Below are 21,415 nucleotides of genomic sequence, written 5' to 3' on the forward strand. Positions count from 1 at the left end.
GCACTTCAAAAGCAGTCATGTGCACCCAGTGCCAGAACTCCAGGGAAGCTCCTGGGTCACAGGCACAGGTTGGCTCGTGGAGCCCAAGCTCTCCGGCAGGCTCCGGATGCGAAGGTTCAGTTGTGCTGTTAGCTAGGAGTTGAACTCAAGCCTTCAGAGTTAACACAAAGCTAATCCATTAAGCTTCTTAGGCTTCTGCCATCTCATTATTAATGTATCCTCTAAGGCCAAAGGAAAACACAATATAGGGATGGGGAGGGAGGGGAAAAAAGAAAAAAAAAAAGACACTGATTGCATTTAAGAATTTAAATCATTTTATTGCTTTACCTGCCATTAGGACAATCTATAACAAAAGGAATATAATATAATATATTAGCACATACAGTAAATCAGACTTATATAGTCAGGTAACAATACAAAAATGGTCCTCTGGTTGACTATAGCTTTCTAGGGCAATAGACTTCATAAATTCGCTAAAGGTGGACTAGCAAAAAATTACTTCTAAAGCCCTGAATGTTAGCTAAGGCAAAACTATGCCAATTGTGGTTTCAAACATATTTAAATTGCACACAAAGGTAAAGCTATAACTGTGATTAATATTTAACTCAGACTTAGCTGATTTATCTTAAAATCTTGTAGGTAAAACTACAAAAGGGAGTAAACAGCAAGCTAAAAAGATGCAGTAGTGAAACTTGATTAGAAAGCCTTATATAAAAAAAATGTGCATTTTTTTGTGGAGCTCTAACTAGTTTACAGGTTTTGGTGCTTTAATATAACACAAGAAACACATATGAAGAAAAAACCTGGATAGAGTCAAAACTTAAGAAAACAGGTTTAAAAAAAACACAAAAAAAAGAACCAAAAAGGTAGCATTTGCTTACTCCTTAAGGACTCTGGCAGAAATCCTCTACTCAACATCTTCTGAATAGAGAACTCAAACCACAAGCGTTTAAATCCCATTATTGGGATTTCAGGTTCAGAAACACCCTGAAACCTTTTGTAAAGGCTTGATACCCTCAGTATTATTTTGCATCCATTAGCAGACTCTTTCTGATTATCTACATGCCTGGGAGAAAGTCTGTTGAATTTGAATCCATATCAACTCAGAAAGGAAATAAAATGAAGGCTCCATCGTTAGAAGTAGTTGCACAACAAATGCAAAACTGCTTGCTGTCACTCCCAAATACAAACCTACACTACTTTATATAAATTACAGTTTAAAGGAAACCTTAAAAATTGCCTACCATTATTGAACCGTGGAATTCAGTAAAAACTTTTGGGAAGTATTGGTGCGCACAGAATAATGGAACACAAAGCTGGTAAATACTGAAATACATTTAAGACTCTGCAACATGTTGAACTTGGAAAAAAAGAGTGAGTATGAAACGTATCATGTAAATTCCATAAGCAAGGAAAGAGAATGCACCTTTTGTATTTAAACTAGATTATAATTAACCATTTTAAAAATTATGAATTGACTGATTTAAAAACTTAAAATAACTGAGTGTTGCAGGAAAGTTAAAACATTCACTTTTTCTGCCTCACATTCTCTACCAAGAATAATGGCATCTATATAGACCAGCAATCTTGCCACCTGCAACTGATGCTGGCCATAAATACTCAACATTTATTTTCCCTGGTAACAAAGGGTCACCTGAACTGATATCTTGTTTTAAAAAAGTCAACTGAGGAATACAAAGCAAGCAAGAGTCACAGGGAAAATAAAATGTTTGCTTCCAATTTCTACACCAATCTAAGTACTTGAACATTACTAACAGCTGGACAGCTGCACCATTCTTACACCAATCTATGTACTAGAGACCAAAGTCAGGCATTTCATGTAACATTTGGTTCTTGCCACTTTGAACAGGAAGAGTTTTAAATGGCATATCTATCGCTGAAGAAAGAACAAGAAAAAGAAAATCAGTTGCAGCAAGTCAGCAAATTAAGTAACAACTGCAGTAGTTCACCAGAACTATCAACCTTGAAAGCTTTGATTTACACTTGACGAAAACATAACTAAGCAATCTTAAACCAGCAGACACAGGAACAATTATACTGTTAAATTCCAACTGTGGCTTTCTTAGCAGCTGATGCCTCACGACTGAACCCAGGATTACAGTACCCAGAAAATTAAAAAAAGAAAACCCCAAGCCCCAAGAAGCTCAATTACAAGGGCAGTTCTCATTTGAAAAGAAATACAGCAGATTATGACCACAGCCTTAAAAATCTGTCCAACAATTTGAGAAACACCTTTAAAAGAATTTTTCCCCCCCTCTGCTGTCACCTCCTTACTCTATGGCAATTGGCATGGTGCCAGGAGATCTCTCCCTCGCTGAAGCAAGGCTGCGTTTGCCTGAGTTGGACACTGTTGCACAGAGAGAAGCCGTAAGAGCAAACATCTCCATAGAACTTTTTCTATTAATTTAATGGGACAGAGAGCACAAAACTAATATGCTCTAAATTAAAAACAGTGCCATGATAAGCAGTATTTTTTTTTTTTTCTTTTTTTAAACAGACAGGAAGCTGCAAATGCCAGTGGCAATGTGGCTCTGCACAAGGGTAATAAAGCAGTCTGCATTCGTGAAGCATGTTTTGGATAGGGAGGAAGGTTTCAGACAGACAGCGATACAAAACTGTTGTACTGCTGGATGTTTCGCTTGAGGATATCCGAGCACGGACCCAGGACACGTTCAAATCGGGGTCGATCAAGCTTTACACATTTCAACAGGCCACGAGCAACAACTGTGGCAGCACGGGGACGGTTCATCAACAGAGCTATTTCACCTAGGGCAACAGGAAAGTGCGAACAGTGTTAAAAATCAACAAATCAAAATCAAAAATCAAAAAGCCAAAGAAATTAGCCTGTTAGAAGGTAATTCAGGTTTTAACACTGATCAGAGCAGGTATTTATACAGTTACATCAGAAGCAATTGTGAAGCAGTGTAAAAAGACTACTTGATGAACTAAGGAAAATTCTTTTTATTAAAAAGCCTGTCTGCATTCAAGTCTCTCTGAAGAAGGCCTAAAGAATTTTCAACACTGGTTCTATTTAAGAAAAGGTCATGTCTCAATTAACCACATAATTTTCCTAGTCAACAAGTAGTTATTTTTCTAATACATAAGGTATGCTACTGTTCAATTCTGGTATTTCTAGGAAACTCAGGACAAGACGACCAGCGCAAGACAGAAGCCTTTGACACACAGCTAGCCAGAATCAAGAATCTGACTTGGCCATGGGGCTGTGGAAGATGAGTATCTTGAAGTCTGGGATTCCCATCTCATAAGTTACGCACAAACATGCCAAAAGCTTTGTTTCAAATAACTGTTACAACTGCTAAACAACATATTTGGAAATGAAGTTTTCAACAAGCCCCTCTTTCCATTGGTGACAACAGCTACCCCTAACATTCCTAGCAACAAGAGTGAAAGAAACCACAGCATCAGCTTCTGGGTTTGTTTGTTTTTAAGAAGTTGGGCTGCTTATCTCCATGTTCAGGACTGAGGAAAGAACTCAGTGCTCCTCGGAGAATAAATTTGCCCGCATTATCAGAAGGCATGTTCAAAAGAAATGAGAAAAACTTTTCCTCTGTGCCCAATTAAAACTCTTGAACTCACTAGCCTCCAAAACACAGGCTTGCAAAACAATAAGTAAGTTCTAAGGGAGGGTTAAGCCCCTGAGGGACAGGTCTGCAGCACCTGAACACAATGGTAGAGATAACATTTAGTTTACAAGTGGGAAACTCAAGAGTACACATCAAGGGAAATATTAGAAGAGACCGAAATGACATATATAGAACAAAAATCTAGTACTAGATACTGAGCTAAGCAGACCTTTGGTCAGATCCAGTACCATTACTGCACTCTTGAGTACATCCCACTTCAGGCCTTGCAACAGAGTATTTGTTGATTACGTCATCTACAAAGCTGAAAAACTGGACAACCAGAAGGCTTTAGCAAGAGGACTGCTTAGAAAGAGTAATAAGGAGGGAGGACCTACCTTAACCATGAGAAAAAAGGTAGGCTTTTTTTTTTTTGAGAGAGAGAGGGGGAAGTATTTAAACATTAAATCGTAGGTTCTGAACAGGTTGCTTGCTTTGTTTCAGAACTGCAAGCCACTTTTCTTCTGAACCCAAAATAAGGACACCAGGAATACCTTGTTATATACTGTTACATTATACTCCAAGAATGCTCTGTGAGCATACATATCCAGTCCTTATCTGTGATCCAAAATAAATCAACATGCACTAGACAAGTGATTAGTTCCATGTGAAGATTATTTCAAAGTCTTCACAAGCAGGTATTTATAATAGGATCTTAGCCTTTTTCTTTGCAGCATACATAAGTTTTCTCAAGCCAAAGCAACTTAGATACCATGTAACTTTTAGCTGAATAAGATCACCTTCAACAGAAGGAGAAAAGACCCTGATCTGCACTTGGGAGACTACATCCAGAGTACCACACAGTTTCGGGGTCCCCAGTACAAGATGCTGACAAAGCAGAGCAAGTCCAGCAGAGCCACCCAGATGGTTAGGGGACTGCAGCACAGGATGTACAAAAAGATGCTGAAAGAGCTGGGTTAGTCTGACCTGGAGAAAAGAAGGCTAAGGAAGGGAATCTTATTGCTGTCTTCAGCTACATAATGAGTGATTATAGAGACAAAACTAGACTGCTTTCTGCACAGTGAAAGGCAGAGAGAAAGCAACAAGTTGCAGAACAGGAAATTCTTGTCAAGCATAAAGAAAAAAAATTATTCACAGCAAGGCTGGTTAAACAGTGAAAGAAACTGCCCAGAGACGTTGTGGGATCTCCATCCCTGGAGACACAAAAGACTCGACCGGACACAGCCCTGAGCAACATGATGCAATTTTAAAGTTAGCTCTGCTCAGAGTAGGGAGGTCAGACCAAATCACCACCAGGCCTCTTGTAAATTAAAGTACTCTAGAACGATCGTATTTCTGTGCTATGCGTGCACACCTGAATGCCAAGTGACTCTGATACTCACCTGACATTGAGTAAAACCATAAGTTAGCCAAAACAGTAATTAAGCAAATCCATCCCATCACGATCATCCACAGCAGTCATCAACACAGCACAGGTAAAATGGTGACAGTGGTGTATGTAATCACAGTTGTCACTACGTAACTCACCAAAATAATCAGAAGGTGCCAGTCTGCCCACTTCAACAAATTCTTCATTTTCTGATCGACGCTGTAACACTGCAGCTGTGCCCTTTAATAAATCACAGCAATTAAACAATAGGAATTTCCAGCATCACTTGAAACATTGAATTCCACAAGGAATCAGCTGCTTTGCAGAAATAACTGTTATGATGTCTCAGTCTTAAAAATCCACTTCACAGTCCTCACATAGTTCACCAGACTGCTCTATAAAAACAGCTGGTCCTCCCTCCTCTCTAAGCATAAAATGTCTTGGGTATTTACATATCCACAGCACTGATTTCTTACTGTTTTTCCTCATAACACTAAGAATGTTACAGTATGACTAGCAAAAAAAACCCCAAGCCAGACAGAAGACGATGCCACTAGCAAGACATTACTACCTATCTAGAATGGGTCTCTACTCCTCTAAAAAACATAAACTGGTTTCAGCCAGAAACTTGTTACTTTTTTCCTGGAAGTACCATTTGTAAAAATAGCAAAACTACATATAAACTTCTGCATGTCCTGCAAGATTATATTTCTTTAGGAATTCTCTACAAGTACATTCTTACATTTCGTTTTTCTCCAAGTGTCTATTTAGGGGCAGAATAAGCCATGTTAAAAAAGAAGTAAAGCTCTGAGCTTTTAATTTTGACCTTACTTACCTCCAAGATAATGAAGAACTCATCTCCTGGCTCTCCCTGGACCACAATCTTTTGCCCATCCTCAAACTGTACCGGTTCCAATGCATCAGCTACCGTGAGACGCTCCCACTTGTCCAGAGATTCTGTAGAGTTAATAGTTCATTAACAGAGTATCTTTTCAAGGCACAAATTATACTTTTTGCTCTGTCTTTATACAAAGGTCAACCTATTTCCAGCTACATTTGTGCATCAGATATCAAGACTTGAATTAGAATTATTTTGGAATGATGCAGAAAAGCAGTACAGGCTTTGGAGTCAGTTTTAACAGATTACCACAGTAGCCTGTAATCATAATAACGCTGGGTAACAGCTTTATTACAATACGGCAACTTATTCCACTTCAGAACAGAAGTCTTCTCACTTACCCAATATAGATACTTTACTAAGGAATTCCTCATACATCTTTCTCTTTCTCAAAGTACTCCCCTACAAAAAAAAAAAAAAAAACAAACCCCAAGCACACGAAGTTTTCTTTCTACTTCATGTTTTACATGAAGCTTCAAATAAAACTCAAGACAAAAATAAATTTAACCAGACATACCGCATCCTGTCTCACAGACCCCAAACTCACAAGATTAAGTATTTTCAAGTTTAATTATTTCAGTAATACTTCAGAGTTCAGCAACCTTCATAAAGTACTTAGCATTTATTGCAGCCTTAATGTTTCTTAAATGCATTCTAATTGTATAACCTTACCAAAATTCACAACACCTGCTCAAGTTCATGGAAACTGTTTTTCACACACACTACTTACAAATAGCAAGCTAAATGCACAGCCGTATCAAGGCATCTGACAAGTGAACCAGTAGGTATTACATTTTTAGTCCAGTTTAATACTGCATTGGTATTGCTTTGTTCACTAATGCAAGATTCCCCATGGCCTCGTGCCTGATAAACATATGCTGAGCGATCAGCTTTCTGATTACAAAAGAGATAGTAGGATTTTGAACAAATGACAGGCACAGACAGAAGGTCAAATGACCAGTATAAGTTGAGCGAATAGTAAAACCAAAAGCATAATTCCAGGTTATACACACAGCTACTTGAGTCAATGGCATAAGCCACACATCAGCCAGAAAAATACTTGCCATCAGGATCCTTCTATAGCTATCTCTATCAATGCCCCACAACTTCACATTCGTCTTTGCTTTGACAGTTGCAGCGCGGGGAGTTCCATATATAAGGGCAAGTTCTCCAAAGCTTCCACCCTCACCAACGCTGGTTGCCCACTCGCTGTTCACATAAACCTGAAAGGCAGTGCATGGTGGTCAGCCAAAGCCCACGGTGTCTCGTGAGCTGGTCAGAGACAACACGAAGCTCCCGCTACCCTGTATTTGCTTTGCAGTAACGGGAAATTCTCACGTCTGTACAGTCAGAGTCGAATATTTCAGGGTTTCATGAACACTTCACAGCCAACCCCATTCCCAGCCACAATTTTTACTTCCATCGACAAAGGGACTCTCTTCTACACCACATGCACAGACTACACATGTAGACTCCTGAGACCTTTTGACAGGAAATAAAATCTCAACAAAGTCTCTGTCAGAGAAAGCTATGGATTAGTTGGACTGGAAAATAAAAAGCCTGATCATTCTTAAAGCCTGTCCCACACTTCAGCTAGACTCCACCCTGCACTTGTAAAGCATTAGTACTGTGTTAATGTCTGAATCACTCACTTGGAAACTCAACACAACTCATGGTCTGTACAGCCAGACTGAGCCGTTACGGAGCAAAGAGGCTCCAAAGCAAAATAAGCTTCTACAAGTAAGAACTTATTATTAGAAAAGCTGCTAAAGGAATGACCTGTAGAAGAGGCCTACAAATATCAGACTATTCTTCTGCTAGGAATGAACATATCATTAATAAACTACCAATAATGCTTACATCCATTTCTCCTTGATCAACAACATAGAAGTTATCACCTTCATCACCTGAAGAAGAAAAAAAAAATTTGAATACACACTAAAAAGAGTAAAGCTATGCAAACATTCACATTTCACAGAACTGGCATCTCTGCCAACTTTGATGTTTAGAATCTAATAATATTGGCAGAGGCAAATTTTTGCCCAGCTTGCAGGGTGAAATTTCACATTTTGCCGATTTCGCACTCCTCTCAGTCCTGTGAAAGAGGACATCTACTGGCATGCGGGAGATCACCAGCATTTCCAGGATTACTGGAAAGGCATACCGGATCCATAAACTGACATAACGTGTTCTACATCAAATTACAATCTTTTCAATAGATAAACATATGCAACAAACCCACATCTTCCTACAATTGCTCCACTCCTCACTTTAACATGAGCTGTGCTTCAGATAACATAGCAAGAAAGGGTCACTGCATCCAGACAATGTTTTTATTTTCAAAAAAACCCCAAAAAACTAACAAGAGCACTAGGCCAGAGTCTGCTGACCATCTCCAACTTACTCATCAATGTAAACATTGTCACTTGCCTTGCTGTATGACAGTCTCTCCTGCAATGTAAGTGACAGGGAACATTGCATCAAAGATGTCACTGAAGAAAAGGATATCAAAATTAGACAATTGCTTGGACAACTGCCACACATGCATGCATTCATACATCTGTACCTCCAACCCATCAATACTTTTCCTATAGCCTCTGTATGGTTACACTGATCATTGCAAAGAGGCTGTGCAGCTTTGTACGTTATGACACATTTAGCTCTTCTGAAGTCGGCACTTTAGAAAACCTTCTTTAAGACTACAAAGATTTGTTCCTACCTTCTTTCATTATCATCAAGATGGGCAAACAGCACATTCTTCTCTATAGCTTTTGCCAAAGCAGCCATAGTCTTATAATCTTTTGGAATAACCTAAGATATAATCAGAAAAAGTAACCGATTAATTTTTTCAAGAAAAATTTCTGCATTCCCCAGGGTAAATAAATTATTTAAAAACACTGGCTGAGTTTTTCCAGTTTCTTTCAAGCACTATAGTTCTAAAACCAAATATAGTCAATGTTTACAGCCAGTTTGTGCAGAAGGTAAGTAAAATCTTGTATTATTTTATGCAACTGTAAAAGCATCATTCCATGCTAAGTTTGTAAGGTTTTTTTGCAAGAGTACAAGTATCTGTTCAACTTGCGTTTTCCTACGAATAGCAGCAAGTCTGCTCTGCCATTAGGCTTACTGTAACATTGTTGCAGCTGTCAAATAACTGGAAGCACTTTGTTTATATATATAATATATAAATATATGTACATCTAAATATATATTACTTCAAAGGGAACAGGTCTAAGTTATGCATAAACGGTTTAATTGCATTCTAACCTCCAGTTAAACAGCTATACACACAGGTCTGCTTTTTACAGTTATCACAAGGCTTAGGCTACAGGAGCTTCATGTTATTTAATACACTGGATAGAAGGTGGTCTTAGATAAACTCTCGGATTGTAGATGCAATTTTCAGCAACATTTAAAAGGCAGAGCACCTTTCTAACATAAGATGCAGCATCCTCTTCTGTATAGACTTCTGCACTGATGGCCCCACGCCTTCTTCGACCCTTAACCACAGGGTTCAGAGGAGGAGGAGGAGAGATTTCATCCTCCCGTGAGTCTGAGCGAGAACCAGACTTCTGTTGATTCAACAACTGTTTTGTTTCCTCCTAAACAGGAAGGAAGACATGTTTGTGTCACATAATCCAGTAAAGAAAAAAGTCGTTATGTATCATATTCCAATTTAGTCCGCCAATGCAAGGGAGCTTCCTGTGTACTATTACTCCCACATTAAGGCAAACAGGAGACTACAGCAACCAAGATCAAAAGCCTTTCGAAATAGATGGTAGATATGCCTTTCATTCATAACATTCATATCACAATGGTGTTTATTTTAATAAGCAACACTAATAGTTTAAATAAATTAAGAAGTATAAACAAGTTGATTCTACTTTCCACTAGTGTATTCAACAGGCGACGAAGACATTCTGCAAATGCTAAAGACATTTTCCCAACTGTAAACCCAGCAGTTCTTTCCCTCAGCTGCGAGGTGTTAAGCCTTTTTTGATCTGAAAGACAGAAGAGCAATTCCTCAGAAATCCATGTTACGTGAGAAGCTTTTGAAACAAGGTCAAGTCATGGACCAACTTGATACTCAATAACCAACAGTTATTTTAGGAGAAAGAAATATGAACACCGCTTACAAAAGAGCTGGAGGAAGGATGCTAGAGGCCAAACAGTAGGGTTTTTTCTGCAAACCACAGATTTGTCAACTTTGCACGACATTACACATTTTCCTTATTTCCCTCAGTTACCTGTTGTGCTGTGTTGCAGTGATATTGTAAAAGACTAGCGTACTCACGATAAAATGAAGTCTAACTAACTTGACACACAGAAATTTGATTCTTCTATGTACCAGAAGATTCACCTTAACTAAAATTAGATTAAAAACAAAACAAAAAAGCCAACCTTGGAGCCAGAGCATTTGCATCATAACAGTTCAAATGACTTTCCCAGCGTTAAGGAAACAGGGTTTTGGGACATGCCTTAAAAGAACAAGGAGTTATCTGTTCTCTGAGAGCTCCTGGCACTTTTAAAAGCTGGGTTTGTCCCAGTGTCCTTGATCAAACTGTCCCCTGCCCAGCTGGGCAGCTTGCTGCTTGGCTGCCACGCTCCACTCCGGAGGTGCACAGAGGCTATGTATAACACCACCGCTTTGAGGAAAGGGACATCAGATAACCATTACAGTGAGTTTACATTTTACACCTCTCGGATAGCCAAAGAGCAAGCACTGATCCATCGAATTACATTTCGCTTCCTGCTTTTTGCCTATTGATAAAATAGTGCTACATTTCAAAATTACGGGAGCAAAACATATTTAAAACCTTGTTTCTATCTTCTGATTTTAGAGAAACAAGTCTCAACTGAGATGAAGTTAAAAATAGCTTGAGCAGTAGTAAGTGTTCAGTTTAAACTGCCTCTCTACAAAGTGGGCAACACCACCAACCACAGAAACATTCTGTTTGTTCATATACAGAATACTTAACCCATTAAAAAAACTGACATTTTTTAAATGAGTGAACACCAGCTGCTGTATTTTTTCCAGTATCACATAAAATATAAAATATTGAGACCCTGTAACTTTCAGAGATAGAAGCACTTCAGCAGCATTTAGCAAGGGAGCTGTGTATCAAAATGCTGTTCAACAAGAGACTCACCAGGGTAATGGCCCACTCACAGAACAAGGAAACTCCACCAACAGAAAAAATACAACTGGTAACTTCTGTCTGATCTGAGATTTAACATTACTATATTAAAAAGAAGTATGTTAAGGTAGGGCATGGACATAGAAACAAGTTACAGGTGGGTAAGATAATACATTAACTTAAAATATACCAGCTATTCTAAATAGTCTGTATACACACACTCATCAAGAGGGAGATTATCCCTGAACGAGACAAATCTCCATATATTCACATTACACATTGCAAGACAACACTGTGCCATGGAGTAAGTGACATGCTAAAATCTCATTGTCTTCATAGCAGTAGCTTTTCATGTATTCATCTTTTTAAAATACACCTTTTATAATTTCTGATATTAAACCACATATTACACCACTAGGTCAGAGAAAAATTACACTAGGACCTGAAGAAAGAGTGGCAGTTGTTATTCTCAGTTACCTTAGAATTTAGCCAGTGTTTATGAGTGAGAAGATGTATTTGTTCAGGTTTAGAAGCTCCTCAAATTAAACACATAATAGACAAAGGCATTCATTTTGCTCTGTACTGATCAGTATAACCATTACCAGGATTTTAAAAAGGTTTAGTAATAAAGTTAGCCTATTTATTCCATCCAAGTGTTGATCCTGGTCTTTCAACTGATGAAGCAGTTCAAAGTTTTCAGTGTCAGTGACTACTAACTGTAAATTTTATTTTTCGTAACAAATAAGAAATAGTTATTAAGTCCATTTAAATTATTACAAGTAAGAAACATTAGTGATGAGACTTCACATACTCATATTTAAGTCTATCAGTTACTGGAGAAGACCTTCACAATTTCAGAATTATGTTTTACACGGTATAGTCTGGCATCTGGTAATTGTCATTATACCAGAAACAGTCTCAACTTCTTCTGGCTAATTAGTATTTAATTTGTATCAGCTCTCCACATATTTTAAAAAAAACAAACACTCAGAAGCTAAAAAAGCAGTGTTAAAAGCTCTGCCATAAATTCACAACTGCATAGTATATCCTTCTTAACTACCACGTTTTGCAAAAGAAACACTTAGAAAAATAGGAAAACATTCAGGTATGTACCTGTGGAGGCAAGGCAGGTGGTGGGGAACAGGTACAGTGACTAGATGTCAATCGCACTTCATAATGCCAGCTTTCTATAAAGCCTAACATGCACATAACTGCACTACACACAGTATTTCAAACATGCACTTATTCCAGTGGACAGCCATGTCCAATATCCAAGATTCATCTGGCAAGCTGTAATAACGATCTCTACATTAAATTTCCATAGCTCGAACTACATTACACAGCCAAGCACAGCACTGGATAGCTATTAGCTTTTAGTATGCATTGGTGTTACCAGACATGTTTGCACAGCAAAAACAAGAGGCCTTAGTACACTACAAACAGATAAAATATAAACATTTATACAATCAATGTGTAGTTATTAGATTCATGTAACAGCTTTCATAACTCAGAAGAGGACATCTGAATTCCTATAGTAGCTACCACATCTCAGAGGCAGTTAATTTTAATGTTTCTGAACATAAATTCAAAAGCATGTTTAAATGTCTTCAACGTATTTTAATAACATGACAGTGAATCAGCTCTGTGTTTGCGCACTGTGGAAGAGATGACTTGTCAGGATAACAAGAGAGAAAATAGCAACCTCGCTTCAGTTTTAAATGGTGTTCCTTCAAAATTCAATCTTAAAAAAAAAAATCCAAACCTGTATCTCAACCTCAATTTCATCCAGTTTAACAGACGAACAGATTTAGAAAGTACATTGAAAAGTTGCTCTGCTTTATTAAAGATGTAACAGACATTACTTCTGGAAGGTGAAGCAGATTCCGTTTCAAACATTTTTGCTCTACCAGAGCTAAGTACCAGGTTAGAGCTGGTTAATAATAGTACTTAGCATTTGTGCTTTCCAGACACGGATGTCAGAGGAGTTTGCTAACATAGCACAGGATGTTCACTGTTCTGTTACTTGATAGCTATTAAGGTACCGTGTTACCTGGTTAAACTAAGACCAACCCATTAGACTGGATGGTGAAATTACTTAGAGAAAGCTGTAGCAATTTTTAAATTCACAAAGGCAAGAAGAAAAATGCTACGGTTTCACTTGTAGCTATAGCTGCACTAGTGGGCATGTATAACCCATGCCAACACAACTCATAAGAGGCCCTGACCAAAATTGTAGGAGTAATTTAAGGGGAAAAAACATTACCTAACCAGTTTTATTTTCAGCTTCCTTGTAGGCTGACCGAGTACATACACAGCCTATTTGCACCAGAATAAAATCATCAGTAGTTACTCAACTCCAGAATACATGCAATTAAGTTCAGAGCTAGACTTGTTGTCTTGCTAAAAACAAATTAAGTTTCCTTTAATCTTAAATACTGCATGTTGACCATAAGTCCACTACACAAAAGCATCCAAATATTCCTATTTTATATCCCTACATATGGATTGGTTTACAATTTATTCTAAGTGCAGTAATGCAGTTTACTTTGTAAAGTTTTGTGTATCAACACTTGTGGCGATGTTTTAAAAATTATCAATCTATCAGTACCTAGAAACTCAAGAATCCAAGGTGGGGAAGGAGGCATGGTAACAGGGAGGGACAATGGATTTTTAAGAACCTGATTACTACCTGGTTTGCTGCTGGTATTCTCTCTGAAAGAGAATGTACTCAAGATGCAACTACACAAAAAAAAAGAATGTCAGACATATTATAGAGTTCTTGTTCATTTAATAAGCAAAATGTTCCTCAAATACATTGTGAGCTATAAGTTAGTTTGCACCATTTTGGTCCTTTTCTACTATCTACCCCGAATACTTCCATTAAAAGACAATTTCCACTATACATATTTATGATCTCTGTGTTAATTTCTTTCTTCTTTACATCAGCAATTAGCAGCTAGCTAGAATAAAAAAAGAAAAAAGATATAACTCCCATATACAACAAGTACTGAAAGCAGCACCTGCAAACGACTGCCTAGGTCACAGCTACATTCTTTACTAATTGTGTATTCTGAATAGAGTAATTGTATCTAACCTTTCCTCTGCATTAGCCTTTAAAACTTCCCATTTTCATAGCAGCTTCTTTTCCTATCTGCTTAGATAGCAATATATAAAATGAACAGTTCAAAAGAACGTGAAATCACTGTTTCAAATATAAGCACCAAGATGACAAAACGCTTTCCATTTCAAAGATCCCAGAATGCTTCCAACACCAACAACAACAAGAACACCAAAGAGACCTTGAGGACAAACACAAGAGGAACAACAAAGCAGAACACCAGCACCAAACTCCCAAGAGAAGGCAGAAACAGGCTTGCTCTCCTAGAGATCTGGAATGCAAATACTTCTGTTTGACTTCAACTAGGCCCGGATAACTACCACTGGCCGACTACTTCTGTGCTGTACCTGAATTATTGTACACCTTTTGTCTCAATATAAGAAACCAAATGCCTATCGCCAGTGTCTAACCAAGGTCAAACGCCACGGTTATCATCTAACTACAGACACAATCATGTATGCTACCTATTAGCTTCTATGAGTAAGCATTAGATTGGGATTACATCTGCATCCCAGCTAGGCAAGCCTCCTCGTCAGCTTATGTTCTGCCCTACGTGCTTTGTTATGACAGAGGTGCTTTTACACCGTGATCAACTGGCATAAACTACTGGAAAATAAGATTCGTTTTCCAAAAGCATCAGTTCCAATTTCAAATGGCCAATACGAACACTGGTCAAATCTGAAGCTCAGCCTCTAAATCACAAAGAGATGATGTAAATTTAGGTTGTCCCACTCTCCTTCCCTCCCGCTATGTATTTTTACCTTCTCCAATCTTTCAAAGTATTCTCTGAGGAATCCCATGGGTCTTTCAGGTCTCACTGTGCATAACTGTACAATGCAATCCTTCAGAAGTTGCTGGATGTTGTGTTTTTGGACATAAAGCTCACATTCCCGAAGACTACGCTCCTCCTCGCTGCTGCTGCTAGAAGCTGCCATTGCTGAAGATAAGAGAAAGACAAGGTTAAATAACTAGTGGAAATGAAAATGCTGCTGCCTGATACAGTCAGGGACGTTATGCTGCCTAGAAGAAAGTTATGCTGCCCTATCATCTTACTGATATCACAGCATAAAACTACCTTTATCTGTAAGACTAGTAACTAAGCTAAACTGTGAAAGAAAAAGCTATTTAGTACCTGGAAAGAAATAAAAAATCTGGGTGCTCTATAGTCACAGGCACAAAAGGAAAAGCATTTGATTGAGCTGGGAAAGCTTCAACAACTCAAGCCCTGTGAGCACTCAAAGTCAGGGAAGCTTCCACCTAAACTTTCTGCTGATTAAACCTACTATTTCATAGGATTGGAGGCTCACTTCACAGAGCGGTATGGTCTGTATGGAGTCATGGGGATGATGACCAGGAGATAGGTGGGTGGACGCTGGGAATCTGAGAGGCCAGTATGAAAAGTATTAGGAAGCGAAACATGTTAAGGTCGAAGCCAAAGCCAGCTCGCCAAATGCCAAGGCAGAGTCCCCGTTAATGGAATTTATGGAATTAGGGGCGTTACTCCTAAAAAGCTACTCTCCAGTTTAAACTGGTTCATACTTCATAACTATCTCCGTGGATACACTGCAATCCCAAAAATATTTCTTCAACTGTAAACCATCCAGAGTACATCTTTAAACACATCTGTTACGATGCCAGGTTTTCAAGAGACGTTAAAATTATAGTGTCAGCTGTAACACTTTCAAAAATGTTCTTAAGCAGGATTTTTTCCCCCCTTTCAGGTTATAGAACCATTTTAAAATATATTTTTACATATATATAAAAACACTTCATGTCATTTTTTTCATAAAGCAATTAACACTGAGACAGCTAAAGAAATAGGAAAGAATTTCTCAGGGCGTTTTTGATGAAATATAAAGAAAGTTACCTGCTACAGGGGCAGTGGCAACAGCTTATGAATATGCAGTAAGGTATGTTGATCCCAGGATCAGCTTTTGAAAGGGAAAAAATGGATTCAGACAAAATAATTTTGAGAAATGACAAAGTCACTGAAAAGCCAAGCGGTGCAGGCATGTTATGCATTTTATCCTACTGAGGCAGCAGATTGAGAAACAGAGGCCACATAGGCAATGTAAGACTGTGCCCCGTTGAATTATGCTACTGGAGATTACAGGAGGACTAGAGTTAATATGAAATTGCTAACACTTCAAACAGGTTTCATTCTTGTCACAGTTAATCCCTGCATAAGTATGCACGGACAGACGTATTATGTGTTGCATAAACACCAAGTACGGACTTCACACGGCCTGAAAAAGTGCCTTAAAGTTCTCCAGTTACTTCTTTTGTTTTGACAACTCACACAGTGAAGGTCAGTACTAATTAACAGCCCCAGAGAAACTCGGTGGCTCCATGACAGCCTACAAATTACAATCTATGGAAAAAGCATCGCGCTGCTGATAGACAGCGGACACGGGCCACGGCTGCTCATGAGAAGAGCAAGACCAATACAGAAAATACCAAAGAAATAATGAAAACGCCAGCATTTTTACAAGGTTTTTTTCCCTGCCTATTGCGAACCCGAAGTTTTCCAGAGCCCCCTAACACACGGCTGCACTCAGACTGCCACGAACCGCCTGGGCCCGGCCTGCCCGCCCCGGGGCTGCCCTGCCAAGCCAAGCCCGCCCCCTCACCGCAGGGCCGGGGCCGCTCGTCGCTCCCCGAAGGCGCCACCACCACCACGGCCCAGCGGTGCGGACGGGCGGGCAGGCAGGCAGCCCCAAGGCGAAAGTTAACGACACGGCGTTCCCGGGGTGGGGTACAAACCCCCCAGCCCTATGTCGGGCCGGGGGATTCTTTCAGCGCCTGAACGCCTCCGTGCCCAGCGCCTGGAGGCGACGCCCGGCGCGGCCCGACAAGCCCGCGGGGGCCCCAGGCGGCGCGGCCTCTCTGCCCCCTCGGACACGGGGCCTTCAGCCAAGGCAGGATAAGGGGACACTGCCCCAACCCCCCCTCCCAGCAGGCCCGGGAGCTGCCAGCTCCGGCACCGGGCCGCTCCCCTCAGCAGGGCCGGCTCCCGCCCCCAAGGCCGCAGGCCTCCCGCTCCGCGCCCTTCCCGCCCGGTCTCCCCTCCCCGCCCCCGCCTCCTCAGGGGCTGCCCCGCCGGGCCGGGCGCCGCCGCTCACCTGGCGCGGGCGGCTCCGCCGGGCCCTCACCGCCCCCCCCCCCCGCCCGTCCCGGCCCGGCCGCGGCCTCGGCGACAGCAGCGGCGGCGGCTCCCACCGGAAACCAACTAGCCCGGCCAATCACCGCCCGCCGTGACGTCAATGCGCCTCGCTCTCACCCGGACCCGTCGCCGCGGTAACCTTAAAGGGGCAGCGCCGGAGCGCCGCTGCTCCAACGGGGCGCTCGCAGCCCGGGGAAGGGGGGAGCCTGCCTGCGCCTTTAAGGCGCGCGAGGCTGGCGGGGAGAGAACGGCCGGGGCGCTGAGGGGAGCGGGCACCCGCGGCGGGCCGGGCCCCGGGGCCGCCGGGTCACCGCGGGCCGGGCTGGGGAAGCGGATGGGGCGGGCTGCCTCCCCGGGTGGAGGGAAGCCGCCGGCTCCGGTAGCGGAGGCCGCCGCGGGGCGCCCGGAGAAAACCCGGGCTGGCTCTCTGCTGTGTAGGCCTTGCCCGGAGTGATTGACAGCACGAGACTTACCGAAATCCTGGGAAATGGTATTTACGGTGAAAGATGCTCTGGCCTGCCGGGCGAGGCGTTAATTAAATACTGATACAGCTGCGGATGGCGGGTGCTGGTGAACCTCGGCCTTGAAGCTGCCGGGCGAAGGGATCAGAGGCTGTTAAAGGAGGGGAAATAAATTGTATTCAAGTTTGGCAAAGACTTCACTATAATCGCTTTAAAATCCGCGTGCAGAATTATTTCATATGTCTTTATGGCTGAGATGAGCCCTTTGAATCCCGTCACTTTGTGTGCTTAAAGCCTGTAAGAAGTCACCGAAGAACTCGGCTGTGCCGGCAGGGAGAGACAGACCCCATTCAAGGACTGGGAAAGCAAGAATGAACCCTGAACCGTGCGTCTGCTGATCTCCTCATAACCGAGAGCATAACGCAGTTTTACGACTTAATGTGACAACTGCTGTGAGAGCATTTCAACCAAAATTCACCAGTGCTTAACTCATTTGGGAGAACCGCACAACATACAACCAAAATTATTCCAGTAACTAGAGTTTATTGTATATTTTGAGATTAGAAGATACTGGTACTTTTGCAATGACATGACAAGGCATCAGGAACTATCTGCCATGGTGTTTCTTGTTTACTAGTTCTCATACTAAAGAAAGGATAACAGCTTAGGTGTAGATCTTAGATCTGCATTTACGACAGACCAAAGCTAGCCCCTGAATTCACATTCCTTAAATGTTTGATAGCTTCTGTCTGTTACGGGTTAATTAGAAGCCAGGGTCCAGGATTTTCTGACACTAAGCCAAAAGCTGGAACTTTTACAAAAAATACGACTTGTAAGGAATCATTAATATTTGTGAAATACTGTCAGAGTATGGTATTAGTAAGTATCAAGTCTACTTGCTCACCTGGTAACAGAATATTTCTTTCTGTAACTGAAAACTACTAGAAGTTTCTGAACACTAGGAAAAAAGTTGTGTGCATTCCCCCCATGCACTTCTTTTTTTGCTTTTTATCTTCTCTTTTTGCAAGCTGTCCGCTGTTGTCACATCTCACTCCTCCTTGTTTGGACAAGTCCCAGTGCTGTTTGGGGATAGATCCCATCTGGAACAAAGATCAAACCCATACGTAAAACCTGTTCTGCAACATTCTCATTATGAATAAAACAAGTATACTGTTGTACAGAACGCTCTTGATGCAATCCTTTCCTCAGCTCTGGAGCCAGAGAGTTCGGATGGCAAGGCAGGAGTGTAATAAAGGGAACAGAACAGGCTTTCAAAAGGAGCCTTGTGATGCCAACCTGAGGTCCCTCTTGTTCACTGTGTACAACTCCTTCACCGTGAGTCAGCACTGATTTATCTTTGAAAGTTAAATCATGCTTCTCGTAAGCATGTGTTCGTACATATTCATGTGTTAATTCTTACACTGTTAAAGACGTAAGAGAAGTTAAAAACAAACAAAGCCTTGTTCCATTTGGTCTGGTCTGAATTACAGTCAGACCCTGGTCTTAACTGTCTAATTAAATAATAAACATTCCCGAGTAAATAACTTGCATTACCGTCAGCACTATTCCCACAACTTTCATTTCAAACAATTTTATGCATTAGAGTTTCTCATGAAGCAATCTGTTGCCTCAGGCTGTGGCTGCTGAAGAGCAGAGCAGAGCTGCCCAGGCTGCCAGCAGAATATACCAACACAAGCATAAGAGACAGCGTGACACAGCCAGCGAGTCACCATGAAGAGGGGTAAGGTGGAGAACTGTACTGGCTGTTGCTGGTTACATTTAATAAGAACTCCACAGAACCATTTTTCTAATTCAGTTTCATCTCCTATCCTGTAGCAGAGGCTGTCCTAAAGCACCATTATATTCGGTTTTTATACAAATCTAGTAGTCAGTCCCAGTTCAAACCCCAATGGCAAGCACTATGGGTTAGCACAGTAGTGATTTCAGTGACGGTAACTACTACATGTCCTCAGTGGTGGGACATGCAGTTTTTGAGACTGGTAAATACTGGCAGAGCCTGAGCATGGACGAGACGAGATGACTCCCCAGGCAGGGGCTGCGAATCATCATGTGTCACAGCATGGACTTGCAGAAAGCTGCAGATAGGGCTTCCTGGATTATAGCAGCCTGATTGCTCTCATTTTTAAACCAAGAAACACTGCCTGAAGTATGATATTTCTAGGCAGATTCTGGATGAAAGCATCCAGAGATACTTAGGTCCCCGCAAGTTAAGAGGAGTTGGCTACCTAACTACATTGGAGAACCGGACCAGTATGTCCACTCATTTTTCTAAAGTACTCTATTGTTAGGTTTATGTATTTAGCCACTTTGGCTTCAGCCTCATAAGGAGTCAAAAGCACTATGTTCATGATTAAAAACAGCAGGCCTCTTCAAGATCATCGCAATTCCTTCATCAACTGAGTGATAATGCCACCTCATCATTCTTAAGCATTTGGCTCATCTCCATTCTGCGTTAAGTCATGTAGGATACGTATTCCTGGTCTCATAAAAGACCAATAAATTTGTCTGTAAAAAGCATCTGAAATATCCCAAGTGGGAAGATAATTTGTTTGCTTTTTAACAAAGCTTCCCAGAAGTTCTTACAAAGACTAAATTTATTACTCTAATTTTTATGGTGCTATTTATCAACATGGTGATCAACAGTAATAGAAGTTAAGAATAGTCACTGGGAAGGAAAGAAGTCAAAGCTTTCTATTCTGCTTACCACCATGCAATCATATAAACCCCACAGAGATACTGACTCAGTATTATCATGCAAGCATGAAGCACTGCAGCATTCACCGAGGAAGTAAACGCGAGCACACCAGCACAACGGGTTAGCTGAGGGGAAGGAGATCCAGGGCAAGGCAGCCAGGTAAGGCGGCTGTGCCTGGAACAGCGAGGATGACATGGGGAGAGGGCACAAGGAGCAGTGTTAAAGGGGTGTGAAGAGCAGCTTGAAGCTGAAGTGGCTGAGGAGTCGCTGGATCCATCTGAAAGGAAAATGAAAAAATAAATCAGAGATCACTAGGCCAGAAAAAATACCTCCATGAGCAATCGCACTCTGCCAGGAATAACAGCGGGGCAGCAACTGGGGAGCTCAGGGGAAAAAAAAGTTATGTGAGCCAAGATGAGAAATAAGAGGATAGAAGTCAGCTACCCCTGCTGTGCGCATAGAACAAAAAAGGCTTCTTGACAGGTACTTTAGTGGCAGCAAAATTAACAGTGACTGTGGGTAGCTGGAATGCTACACAGGGGTTGTAACAGCAGGGGTTTCTACTGAAGATACCATCCCAACTTAGTATCATGTTCTGCCCATGAGGTACCACCATCTCAGACAAGCCACTGGGATTGAAAGCAAATGAATCGAACAAGTGTCAGATTGAAGCAGCCAATGTTTGTGTGTCCCCCCCAGTTTTACATGTTAAATCATGCAAATCTATCATCTTTGATGTACAAGCAGGGTCCGAAGAGGCACAGCCCAACCTGCAACACTTGAGTGGTGTGACTGCTGTGCATGCACTGCCTTGGGGAGGGGTGAATGGGGAAAGAAGCAGCTTTAGCGGTACAGAAGGGTTTCTTCTACCAACAGAAGCTGCCAATAGCCCCAACAGCCCTAAAATCCACATCGACCAGCAATCAGAA

The 21,415-nt window shown here is 41.2% G+C and overlaps 1 protein-coding gene across 3 annotated transcripts; it reads right to left on the reverse strand.

Annotated features, from left to right (window-relative positions):
• Positions 1 to 291: 291 nt before the first annotated feature.
• Positions 292 to 20,592, reverse strand: PRKAR1A (protein kinase cAMP-dependent type I regulatory subunit alpha). 3 transcript variants are annotated; one of them, XM_050908347.1, is made up of 14 exons: positions 20,533 to 20,592; positions 18,675 to 18,870; positions 17,783 to 17,921; positions 16,014 to 16,077; positions 14,908 to 15,083; positions 9,319 to 9,492; positions 8,610 to 8,701; positions 8,321 to 8,382; positions 7,751 to 7,797; positions 6,955 to 7,113; positions 6,232 to 6,292; positions 5,828 to 5,949; positions 5,151 to 5,232; positions 292 to 2,787 (listed from the first exon to the last, which is right to left on the reverse strand). In XM_050908347.1, exons 5-14 carry the CDS (start codon positions 15,079 to 15,081, stop codon positions 2,615 to 2,617), a joined length of 1,146 nt encoding a protein of 381 aa, XP_050764304.1. In that variant the 5' UTR covers positions 15,082 to 15,083; positions 16,014 to 16,077; positions 17,783 to 17,921; positions 18,675 to 18,870; positions 20,533 to 20,592; the 3' UTR covers positions 292 to 2,614. The 3 variants fall into 3 exon arrangements, with proteins under 3 accessions (XP_050764304.1, XP_050764305.1, XP_050764306.1); XM_050908348.1 differs by lacking the exon at positions 20,533 to 20,592 and having other exon boundaries at positions 18,675 to 18,873; XM_050908349.1 differs by lacking the exons at positions 18,675 to 18,870; positions 20,533 to 20,592 and having other exon boundaries at positions 17,783 to 17,928.
• Positions 20,593 to 21,415: the final 823 nt, after the last annotated feature.

Source organism: Gymnogyps californianus, chromosome 19, assembly GCF_018139145.2.
Source record: "Gymnogyps californianus isolate 813 chromosome 19, ASM1813914v2, whole genome shotgun sequence".
In the NCBI taxonomy this organism is placed as follows: Eukaryota; Metazoa; Chordata; class Aves; order Accipitriformes; family Cathartidae; genus Gymnogyps; species Gymnogyps californianus.